At 42.6% G+C, this 12,821-nt stretch overlaps 1 protein-coding gene across 2 annotated transcripts; it reads right to left on the bottom strand.

Moving 5' to 3' along the window:
* Nucleotides 1–2,061: 2,061 nt before the first annotated feature.
* Nucleotides 2,062–11,920, bottom strand: trim8a (tripartite motif containing 8a). 2 transcript variants are annotated; one of them, XM_038738074.1, is made up of 7 exons: nucleotides 11,643–11,920; nucleotides 10,409–11,011; nucleotides 5,294–5,389; nucleotides 4,457–4,690; nucleotides 4,109–4,140; nucleotides 3,460–3,575; nucleotides 2,062–3,338 (listed from the first exon to the last, which is right to left on the bottom strand). In XM_038738074.1, the coding sequence occupies exons 2-7, from the start codon at nucleotides 10,976–10,978 to the stop codon at nucleotides 2,680–2,682; spliced, it is 1,707 nt and encodes a 568-aa protein (XP_038594002.1). In that variant the 5' UTR covers nucleotides 10,979–11,011; nucleotides 11,643–11,920; the 3' UTR covers nucleotides 2,062–2,679. The 2 variants fall into 2 exon arrangements, with proteins under 2 accessions (XP_038594002.1, XP_038594003.1); XM_038738075.1 differs by having other exon boundaries at nucleotides 11,647–11,920.
* Nucleotides 11,921–12,821: the final 901 nt, after the last annotated feature.

Below are 12,821 nucleotides of genomic sequence, written 5' to 3'. Positions count from 1 at the left end.
AAAACCTCTCTTTCATTCTAAGGGACTGACACTAGGATCTATTTTTTTAAATCCTCTTTTCCATAAAACATCTTTTTTGGCTTGAGCAACAGCAGATCTGTGGCTGCAATGTGAATGTTGCAGAGCTATTACAACATCTGTTACAGTATCAACATTTCATCAAATGTAAATATACTATAGAAATATAATAAGTGCTGAGCAACAAAATGTGCATGTGAAAGAAACAGAGAGAGATAGTGCTCACTGTAAGTCCAAAAGTACCTCTAGACACTGGCTAAAGCACACAAACAACAGCTGCACAACAGCTGACAGTTCCCCATGCATTGAAAACACACACACACACACACACACACACACACTACAGACTCACGTCCTGTTGCAGGCAGGGGCGTGTTGTACTTGTACATATACAACTCAAACACACCTGCCACAACAGAGCACCGCTGTCAAGTGCATCACCCTTTACCCTATATGTAACCTCACTGAGCACACACACACACAGAGCGGACTTCTGCACATATATGAGGAAACACACAGTAACCGGCTTATGCGCTGACAACTGGGCACACATTCACTCACAACAGGATTCAACTCGAACCAAACCTGCACATGTAGCAGCACAAACCAAACACTCACAAAGCTACACCTTTTTAAAAGCATGTTTGTGCCAATACTAAGATTGATAAATTTTCTATTAGACTGTGTAATAATCTGCAGTGGGCATTCAAAATATTGAATAAGGAAATACTGACGGCAAATATTTTTCAATAATTTTAAATAAAATAAGACAGAATTCAATCTTCTTAAACATTTTAGTCCCTAATTTTGATGTTTTTTACATTTTAAAATGTAAAATTAAAAAAGGTTGATATAAACATGCATCTATAAATGAAATAATTTATATGGATTCAATTAATGGTATGGCCTCCTTTAGGAGATCTACTGTATGTTTTATTAATAACACACACAGAAGGAACTGCTCAAGGGGAATGCTAATAGGCTTACACACACACACACACACACACACACAAAATGTCAGATTCATGCATGCTACACTGTAACTAAACCTCCGCTCCTCCTACTCCTCTGCCTCATGTATTCACTGCTAAAGGGGGCCGAGTTCTGAGGAAAGAATATCAGAAATTTAAGTATTCACTCTCTAGAATTTGAGCGAAGAAATAAAAAACGAAAACCAGACTGGACAAGAGAAACGGGAGAACAAAACAGGATGGCAGAAAATGTTACAACCCATAAATAAGTGATGCGCTTCACTTTCCCTCCACTCCGCCCCTTGGCTCGCTCCCCTCTATTTCATGAAAGGAGTATGAGTGACAGATAAGTAGATGACTATGCTGTCCCAGCCCTCATTAAAACTCTGCACTTATATCATCCGCCGCTCTCACCCTCATCCTCCTCCTCCTCCTCCTCCTCCTCCTCCGCATAGAGCCCCAGCAAATGATACCCCGGGAGAGAAAGAGACAGAGGCGAGGGGAGGGAGGTGCCGCTCATCAGTTATTCCTGTTCTCTGACCTAACTTGACAACAAGCTCCAATAATGAGACAAAGAGGGATGAGACAGAGATTTTGCCCTAGACCAGGATGTTGACAAGGAAGTGAACTGTCCTAAATTGGCAGATAATAGGCCTGCTGTGGCCCGGTCTGTAACAAATCATTGTTCAAACCTCCTCCACTGTGTTCTGAGATTCCCCTGAACACAGTAGATCTCAAACATGTGGTCATCGAGCGCATTTTTTCCATTTACAAGCCTTAACCTATGAATAGATTGTGTGGTGAGTTGCATGGTGGGATGCACTGCAATGCTAGCTTTTCTTTTCTGTACAGGAAGCTCTGACATTTCAACTGTAACCCGGTGAGTCAAACTGTAAAACCTTTGAACAAATCACACATTGTGATTCTCAGTACAGTTAAGACCTTAAACTATAATCAAACATAATGTTTAACAAATGGGTTACTTGGTTTAAAGTATACACTAAAACCATGGATAAAAGACCACAAGATTACATTAAAATCTGTGAACCAATGCTTAAAATACAACAGAAGGTACATAATATGCTTGTTTATTCACACTGATTTTGGTTTATTCATAATCTTATATATAAAAATTCATGAAAAACCTGACAAGCATGTAGTCCAGTGTGTTTCTAAAGCCACGTGGACTTTGGAGTGCACAGAGAGGCTCCCTGCATGCTTTCAGCAGCAAACAGGAAATCAATCAAGAGCTAGGAACTTGCAAGTACAATAAGAGCGTTAACAGTCTTTTTAGGCACTGAAGTCTCTGGAGTCCCACGTCAGGACTCGTGATGAAGGATATGTTGTTTCTTTAGTTCACTGCTTGAATGGATTTAAGACTACATTATTCACATTAGCACTTCCAGTCAAATTGAAACAGGAAATAAATAAAAATAGAAACGTGCTTTTTCAAATGAGAGCATTACTACTGTCACTGTGATTCAGGAAGTGAACAGGGCTACCAAAGTTAACAGGGCATGATTTCCCAAAACGGGGTCAAGTAAATGTTAAAATAATGAATGAAGGCGTGTTGGAGACAAAAACTGATAACATATCTCTGAGCCAAAATGGAAAGGAACATAAAGCAAACATGGACATTCTGATGCCTATTCTGATTTAATAAAACGGAACAAATGATGATTCTAGTTTATTACTTGGTCCCGTAATGCTTGGTTGAAGGCTGGCCGTACAGCCCGTAGAAGTCAGGGTGCCTGGCTGTCTGTGAGGCTTCCATCAGTCCCCTCATGGGAAAATGCTGCAGTGGCTGGCTTGCAGATAGAGGGGCATGTGGGGGAAACTCCTGAGAGGTCATGGAGGGAAAGGAGTCTGATGTCGGGTACGGAGGCCGGGCACGAGCAGCAGGGGCCCTGGAGCAGCAGCAGTTGTTCAGAGTGCACATCAGTACTTTCCTCCCTTCGTACATGGCTTGTTGCGAGGCGCCTCCACTGGGGAAGGGGGAAGGGGGGAATATGGTCCCTGAGTGGTGGCTTGAGCCGGACCCTAGACCCACCATGTGGTGGGCTGACGTGTCAAGGAGTCGGCTATGGCCAGGGCCAGCATGATGATTCTGGGAGAGACCTTCAGAGGGATACATGGATGAAGCACAATGGCTCTGGTCACCCAGAAAGGGTTTTTTGCTGCTGTAGAGCAGCGGTGGGGGATCCTGGGAGGTGGAGTTTGCTGCGTTACTCTCAAGGAAAGCCAAGCCATATTTCCTCTTCTGTGAACCTGAACTTGTTCCCATGTGGGAGCCAGCAGAGCCGCTTTGAGACTGGACTATCTCAAGAATGGGAGCCTCATTGAAAGGTTCTGAGAATGTGGTGGGGCAGAAAGATATAATAGTTCATTCTGATTATATCCCAAAACCTGTTTGAAATTGAAAATACATTTTCCCCCTCATCTTTATTTACTCATTGCAATTTATTCTTACCCTCCATCATTTTTCGCAGGTTCTTTTCTCTCGTTGAGAGTTCAGACAGCAAATGATGTGAGTTGAGCTGGCCCACTCTGAGTGGAGGGATGGCACTAGTCAGGTGTGAGTTTGACCTAAAAGACACCCACACACATAAAACACTGTGGACCAGATTCAGTAAGCCATTTGTACCCTGGGTTGAGAGACATACCTTGCATGCAACATTGATGTGTAAAGCTTTCACACGGTCCCAAAGTGGGACCATATATTACAAATATTGAGAAATTACAAATGTGGTTGACATTTTTTGCATGGACAATTCTCAGTTTTTAGAATAAATGGTGGTTGGGAAGAGAATACTTGATTATCCAATGTTCTCTCCTCAATGACAGCATAAAGGTCAGGACAGGTTTTAATTCAAAGAAATGTACAACTTCTTAGAAATAAAAGAGTACATGCATATTTATGACCACAGCATCTAACCATTTGATAATACTTACAATGAAATGCTTAGTTGCTGACTTGCTACTTTTGTATACAAGTTGCTTATTACGCAGCGAGTGCTCATATAAAGTTGTTTTGCATTTCTTTCTACCTTCTCACCCTGATCGTCTAACTTATGATAAATACTAAATACAATCATGTACCAGTAAAGTGAAATGCTTACCTGTCCATTAGCAGCTGGTAAGGTTTTGTGTTCTGAAAAAGACAAAGACACACAAGCTATTCAGACCCACCATCTGGCTTTAAACGTCTCAATAACAGCTACTATAAGGCGAACATAAGAACACACTGGATAGGCCCGCTGTGGTCTGTAGATTGTGTACATGCATCAATGTTTTTTGCAAATGATGTTTGTGTCTGACAATGCTTTTTGTGTTCTTGAGAAGCCAACATTTGATTCTGTAAATGCAAATACTGCAAATTGTTTTCAGTTGGTGTGTGTATTGTGTGTGGCTGTACAGACATGAATGTGTGTGGGAGAAATGGAAAGAGAAGACGCTCAGATTTGTACCTTTATGAAGTTAATGCTGTCTGATCTTTGGAAGAACGTCTGCACCGAGCTCAGGAGTTTTTCTGCTTCCTGACGCTTCTCGTTAAGCTGCAGAACCTGCTGGGAGTTTTTCCTCATATACATGGTGAAAGTGCTCTCCAGCGTCTGCACGGTTTCAGCCTGGTTCGCCTCTAGCAGCGCATGCATCCTCTGATACTGGGCCCTCACACGCTCCTTCAGTTCAGACACTGCATCCTGTGGAGAAGTGGGAGAGAAGTTGAACAAAATGTCAACATTATTTTACAATAAAGAGAACAACTCAGCCTGTGAAAATAGTTTTATAATGTCTTTGGTGGCTCTGGAGGAGCTTGTCATGTCTAAGAAAAATTACTCAAGGGTCATCACTTTGGATTTCATCAAATTTGACTATTCGTCTCTTACCAGTCCCCCAAAAGTGCAATATTAAATTGCAACTAAGCCACATTAAATGATCATTAACACCATTCAGCAGAAAGCAAGTAGATACCTGAGATTTAAAGATCTAATTGTTCAGTTACTTTATATTAAAGTTGTTTTGTTTTTTTGCTTCATTTAGTGGAATATTTGCTTTTCTTGTTCAGGACTGAAGTAGGAAAGTAATTTGTAAAATCCATTTTCCACCCTAATGCACTAGCCATTCAAAGCTAGAGATAAATTACATTTTCTTTTTCATATTCGAACAGTGAACGTCATCTCATTACAGCACAGTGTAGATTACAGCACAAAACCCACATGATGACAAAGAACTAAGGGACCAGTACTGATAATGTTCAGAATTGTGTCTCTGGAAGTATATACAATGTGTGAGTCGCACTGTACCTTCATCAGTGTCTTGTCTGACTCCAGCTTGGTGAGTTGCTCATCGATGTTCTGAACACGACCCTCGAGTCTGTCTTGCTGCCTCATTAGCATGGCCTGTGGAGACATGACATACAAGAGATGAATTAGACGGATGAAACACAACAAGAAACACTGAAAATTGAATATATATATATATAAAAATACACCCACTTCCTTAAGACTAAGGCCTCTTATGTGACCTCAACAAACCTGGGTGCTACTAAGTCAACCTCCTCCACAATCCTGATGAGAGGGAGGAAACAACAGCTGCCAGCAACAACCACATGCATTTAACCATTAGGAGAGTACAGGCAAAGGCAAACACAATTGCTTCTAAGTTTATCAAGGGCAGCGCTGCATCAAGTGAACTCCATTGTTGGGACCAGCCTACTTCCTCTGTGGGCTGAATCAGAGTGAAAAAAGCCAGTAAACATAATCCTTCTCCATTTACTGCAAGGGATGGAAATCAATCTACAGACACTGGCTGACAGCTACAGCTACAACAGGGGAGGGCAGGTACGCGTTTTAATGAACTGTTTCTGCATGGGAAAGGCACCATGCCCAAATAAGAGAAAACCCGCTGTCATGGCAACAAAGCCTTGTGTATGTATTTATATGAGGAAGCTAATGCGTATGTGAGGGAGCAAAAAGCGGGGGGTGTCTTACTACCCCTCTCTGCGCTCTCATTTTGCGACATGCATTGCTCCCATTGTTTGCATTGGCCTCTGTGTCAGTGACAGATTGTCATGTCTGTGTGCACAACGCCGGGGTCTGCTCGCTACCTCCGTAGAGTGTACACGGGTAGAAAGGGAACGGGGAGAAAAGGCTAAGTGCTGTGGGGCTCTGCTTGCACATGCCAAGAACGGGGCAGAAAGAAAGTGGGAAAGACATACAAAAGAAGAGAGGGAAACCAACAGTGAGAAAGTTTGAAGTGAAAAAGGGAGATAGGGAGAATGAGGACATTCCTGCGGTCTCTTGTGAGCGAGTTTCAGGGTAGCTACTTTGTGGTATCACAGCAACAGGCCTCTTCAGCTGCTTACAACACTCATGGAGTCTTATGCACAACAACTGGCTCAGCACTATATTGTATCACAGTGAATACTTCCAACAATCCATCTGAATGAGTGAACAAGGGAGCCTCTAACTGTGTTAGCTTACGTTAATGTTAGGGTCGCTAACTTTGTCAGCCTGCTATTTGGCACTGGGCAGATATTGTACAGTTTATTAGAGTTTTTTGTCTAGCTGCCTGCTCTGGCTGGAAATGTTGCTGATGAGAGCAGTCAATGTGAACCAAATCAATAAAGTTGCAATAAACCCATTAAACCAAAACAATTTATTGAAATACGCTATTTAGCTACACAGACAGACGCTAAAATGCTACACAGACAGATGCTAAAAAGCTAGGCATCTACGTAGCCTTTCAGCTACACAGAGCTGAGGGGAAATGCAGAGTTGAGTGATAATTCTCTATGGGTGACCTGTCTCACATTACATAGTCATTTGATCGGTTGTTCATAGAAAAATATTGATCAGTGCAGCTTTAAATGCTTAGAACAAAAACATTGCATGATCATGCATTAATTGCTACATCTCTGTTGCAATGTTGACTGTCAGTATTAAAACGGGGACAAGAATGAAATCAAGAATGCGTTTTACTTTATAGTTTGTAATACTGAAGCGTATACAGTGTGAGCACAAGAGATGGGGACTAGCCTGAGCTGTTGAAGCAAGCCCAACATCATAAAAGGATAAATTATACAGGTGCTGGAGCAACAAGCATGCCTCTAATTAGACTTAAGGTAACTGTATGTTATTAAATCTTTACATTGCAGTAACGTAATTGACAGCTACACTTGCATTATTTGCAATTCATGACCAGAAAATGAGTGGAGAAAGTGCTCACAAACCTTCGCTGTAGCCTCAGAAATCTCAGCACTGTGAACCTTTGAAACTATTCGTCCCAATTCTTCATCTTTTGGAGCATATATAAACAAAGCTGGGACTGGCTCCAGCCCCCTGCGACCCTGTACGCAGGATAAGCGATTGACGATGGATGGATAGATGAAGACTGATCATAGTATATAATTACTATTAATGCCATTATTATTATTAATTAAGTTGGACATTAATTATTTTTTACTGATTGCACTGTAGAGCAATGTTACAATGAGCGCTTGTTTGTATTGTTTGTATCACATGTTTTACCAGCATGCACATGAGGCTTGTATGTGGATGTATTAAGAGAGCTGTGTTTGTTGAATAGTTGTGTTTGTTGAATAGTTGGCCATTGCACTAAAACATATCCAATTATACTTAATACATCCATGATGAGGTCACACATAACACACCACAAGCACAGCGAGTGAGATGGTAAAATTGGTGGAGTTCATCTTTGGTAAAATGTAGCAATTCACCAGTGAAAGAGGTTGAGAAGAATTCATCAATCATTGCCCGATGTCAATGATGCATTGAGGTCAAATGTATGCATTCATCATGCTTGTCAGACCTTAAAAATACACAGAAGTAGGCTTCCTTTAGTTTTGCTAACTAGCAACCGTTTAGTTTTGCTAACTAGCAACCGTTAGCAGCTAATGTTACATGCATTTCTTTAGGTTAAAAACACTTCAGTTCTAAGTACATGCTAAGTTTAACTGGATACATATTTGTGTCTCATAGAAAACTGGTTTTCATGTTGAAAAGCAATACAGTGGTCCTTAATCCTGTGTCACACACTCTTAACACATCCCACACCTGTACTACATCTACACATCTTCCTTATACAGGCAGTTTCAGATGAACAATCCTCTTCAAACAATCTGAAAATACTCAAAATGACTGACGCTGCCCTGCAATCTCACTTGGTGCATTAACTATCACTATCTTAACACAATGCATAAAAGCTCAGCGGTACCTCATACCTTCTGCGTAACTGTGTGAAAACAGGAGAGAACACTGTTGGGTTATTGCTATTGTAAACGATGCATGAACTGCTTTATGTGACTTGGCTTCCCCTAATGGCAACAGCTTCTCTGTGCCTGAATGCTTCTGCTCAACAACTGTGTCTTCCTCATTTTACCAGGTTTCCTCCAATTCCCTTCTTGTCTTGGTGTGTGCTTGAAATAGCATAAGGGGACAAGAGGGAAATGTCTGGTTGCTGATCTCTCTGTACCAGCGTGAAAGCCTACCTTTATCAAGATTAAACCCGCCAATGATCACTTTCCCCACTGTCCTATTTAGGCATCCAGACACCCGCGGGTTGCCAGGAAGCTCATGTTTAAATGAGGAGCCTCAGGCTCAATGAACAGAGAGCCTCTTTCACAATCAACTGACAACTATTCCCCATGTCTGATGTCAATGGACTGCCCTCAGCATTCTAGGGAACTGACTCACTCCAGCCCAGATACAAGAAACTGCAAACAGCAGAGCTTCCATGGGCGATGGTTTCCTGCTGAGGTGCCTGAGAAAACCAAGGTGAGGTTATGTGGGAGGGCTCCTCCTGCGCCTGTCCCAGGGACGACATTACTATTAAATTACTCTTTCTTTCTCATCTTGAAATTACCAGCATGCCTGCAAAAGGTTACTGTAAAAGTCTCCTTTGAGAGAACATAGCTACATTGGTTTTTCCCTCTTTGTTTATTCCAAAAGCAACAAGAGTTCTGCCAGGGGAATGTAAAATCCTTTTACCAAAATAGACCACTGCTCTGTCAAAAAGAACAACCTCCTACTGAAGAGAAGCCACTCTGGCCTCAAATTACTTGGACAAATGACCCGGCATACAAGAAGCCTAACTTCTGGCTATTGCCACATTTATCAACATTAGGGTGCACGCTACCTGAAGGCCCAAGCATGGAGAGTGTTAATCTGAGAAGAGCCAGGAACCCTGACTCCTGGATTACTCCATTTACCCTGTGAACATACAGTTGGGAAAGAACAGAAAGATGGGTGGGCGTGTGCACGTCTGTGTGTAGGGAGCAGCTGTGGAAAGGGCTGAACAGACATCTTTTGTCCCAATAATAGCTCCGAACCAGAGCAACAGTTTGCACTGAAGTCTTCAACAGATTTAGAACTTTGTGATCTACACACTGGAAAGAAATGCTTCTATATCTTCCCCAACTGGAATAATTTGATCACCAAACCTATCAACAACACCGCAACATGGCAGATGCTGAAACTAATCTGATTCTCACTCCCGCCCCTTCACAGATAGGGAGGGAACAGGGAAGAAATGCGTATAAGGTAGTGTGGGTGGATGTTCTTCTTTTTTTTTTTTTTACACCTTGGCACTTACATTAGACTTGTGAAATGAGAGCGAACTGAAATAAAGTATAGAACTAAGGGATATACAAAAGTGGACGCAGCCATGACATGCTGGCTTTACGCATCCTGCCATGCATCCAGAGGTAAACCCTGCCAAGACAGATCATTATTCACTTGTTGTCAGTTAGATTAACACACATACTGTAGAATCTATTTTCCTCTCTTCCTCCCTCCTTTGTCTCCTGGGAATGGTTGAAATGAAAAGGTATAAGCTTGCTGGCTTGTGAACATTGTCACCAATCACCACGTTTCCTTCCCCAAAACAGTATGTCCATTCATCTATCAGCCTCTAAAGCCTTGCCAGTGTGCATTTCCTCACAAACAAACCCTGTAACTGATCAGGGCTGCTAACATAAACAGACTACATCATGTGGATCCACCCCGACTACACAGGGGTCATCATTTCCGGTGGATACAGATTGCATCACAGCACTTACCCGAGGGCACAGGGTAGCTAATGTGAAGGCGTGGCAGTGTGGAATGGTTGGTTTGATTAAGGTTAAAAGCAGTGTGTGACGTATGTCTGCATGTGTGTGCAATCATCTACCCTGAGAGGGTGGCTTTCACCTGTCCAGTCCTTGCACATCAGTTAAGATTAAAGGAAGAGGCACAGAGAGAAGGCCTTTATAGACTGATGAACTGAAAGAAATGTTTGCTTCTTTGAAATTCAAAGAAAACCCCATGGAAGGAAGTGCATCTGTCAGTCACCTGCCCGCCAGCTGAGAGTTTCAAGTGAATGGGTTAGTAGGAGAGTATGAGTGGGTGCGATTTATGTACCTGCATTTGTATGCGTTGCGTATCCACATCGCAGACTGTGTGTCTTTGGTTAGTGCAGTGAGAGATGCAGCAGAACGGACACAGAGCCACCTGCTCTTCCTCACAGTGGAGCAGCCTGTACTCCTCATGGCTGGGACAGGTCCAAGCGCTCAGCTCCTCAGCGTCAACTAACAGGTGTCCCGGAGCTGCACACGGCTGCTGTAGGTGTGTCTGGATATGAATTTGGCAGCAGGGCTCCTTACAGCGCAGACAGACCTTCCGCACAGGCAGTGGGGGGCCTCGTCTGCAGAGGACACAGTGCAGCACAGCAGGGACTTTCTCAGTGTTCAGAGCATTAAACCGCTTCACTATGTTGGCAAGCTTGAAGTTCTTCTCCAGTGTGGGTTTCTGGTCATAGTCATGGTTGCATTCAGGACAGCGGACCGCAGTGTTGTCTTTGGCCCAAGCCTCAGAGATGCAACCCTTGCAGAAGTTGTGCTTGCATGGCAGCTGGATGGGTTCATCGAAAACATTCAGGCAAATGGGACACAGAAGCTCCTCTTCGAAGCAGTTTTTCCAACTTGCATCCATGACTTCGGCTGGATCCAAACTGATTTTGTGTGGCTACAACGAGCAAAACCAAGAATTATTTTCTAAATATGGACTACTGCTTTCTGCTTTGAGCTCTTTTTAAAAACATATATAAATAAACCATACCAAGGTTATTTCTACTTTATTTCCAGCTTGTCCAAAATGACACAGAAAGATGTGGGCCAAGCAAACCCACAGGTAGAGAAAATCTTTTGAGGTAAAGGCGCATGAAGAATATTACAATGACACAACAATTAGCAAATGGAGCATTACCCGGCGACGGCTGGCTGGAAAGAAAGAGGTTAAGATTAACTCAAGCCTCAAATGAGCGCAACCACAGTGAAACTTCGACAACACATCCCAAACTACTCACATGATAAAGCAATTCACATTACGTAACAGTTAAATGACAATATAATATTTAGCTTGTGAATTTTCGTTGTGGAATTCACAACAGGACGACACAAGCTGTGGCGTTTGAAAGCAAGTGACAACTTGCTACGGAATAACGCTGGAAATAGGACTCAGTCTAATAAAATGTCACACTGGGCTACACTGACATTTTATTTTAACGCGAAGCCACTCTTGCCTACTGTCAGTAAAACCTTATAGTAGTCTGATGAAACGTATAAGAAGTATTCTTATGGAAGAAAAGCAACGTTACCAACTATTTATTCTCCATGTCGTCGTCAGACTCCGGTGCACCTAACGCTATAATGCCGTAGAGCTTCGCATCCAGCCCGCGATGAGCTCCTCCGGTTAGATTACAGCAGTCTGTCTGACGTACCGCTCAACGCTGGGATTTTATAAGATTCCCGGCTGTTGTTTTGCCTGCTTTCGCTTTCCCGTAAACTCTTTGAGTAATATTTAATGGTACGTGCAGGCAGCCTGTGACTCGTCGGTAAGGAGCTCAGTGCCTCCACACCGAATGCCCCCCTCCGATAACGTGACCCGTCACAGACTTGATAAATAGACGGGGAGGAGCCGAGAGGAGGAAGGCAAGGGAACGACCACAGCAAACTCTACCGGAGAGATTGTAAACGACCGGGAGACATTTGCGTGACCTGTCGCCCTTTGCACCAGGCTCCTACAAAGTGAAGTCCTGGCTGGCTGGGACAGAGGCCCCCAGGGGCACACGAGGAGAAGCACAGTGAGAAAAAATAGTTTTAACTTGAAACCGTGTGAACGCCCTCCTTTTGGGTAGACAAGGTAAATTTCCTACTACTTTCTCGGAAAGTAGCCTTTATAACTGAATTTTAAAGATGTAACTAATGGAGTTATCAATGGTTTTTGTTTTGTTTACGGTTAAATACCTTACTAATGCTTTCATCAGTTAAGCCATCAATAGGAACATTTGAGTTGCCAGGTTGTGAAAGATATTTCTTTCTTTCTTACTATTTTCGTCATGCATGTCATTTGCTTTGTCTTTACACTGAGCTTCATTTGCTGGCGGGACCTTCCTCTGTGCAATGTATGCAAGTAATTTCACCAGACCAGTGTGAACAGTACTCCTATGCTGCAAAAATACTATAATGGAATATGCACCATGTTAGTACTATTATGCATTACTATATATTGTTATATAACATTTGACACAGAGCCCATCTAAAAGACATGGCAATGATTACTTAGTTAATGAGGCCTTAGTTGATCAACTCAAGGTATGTGACCTTGTGGCAGTTGCCCTGTTTGCCTGGTTGGTAATTCAGCCAAGACCACTCCAATGGCCACTTACCTCCCTGGAAAGGTTTACAGAGCATCTGGACCAAAAAATAAAAATAATATTTAAAACTTCAGACTGTATGGCTTTTTAGAAAGTGAGAAATCCCATGACCATTATTAA

The sequence above is a fragment of the Micropterus salmoides genome, unplaced genomic scaffold, assembly GCF_014851395.1.
Source record: "Micropterus salmoides isolate LMB-PRFRI ecotype aquatic unplaced genomic scaffold, ASM1485139v1 Ms_hic_scaffold_22, whole genome shotgun sequence".
NCBI lineage: Eukaryota > Metazoa > Chordata > Actinopteri > Centrarchiformes > Centrarchidae > Micropterus > Micropterus salmoides.
The sequence above is the reverse complement of the archived record's forward strand: the minus strand, read 5'-3'. Positions and strand labels throughout refer to the sequence as shown.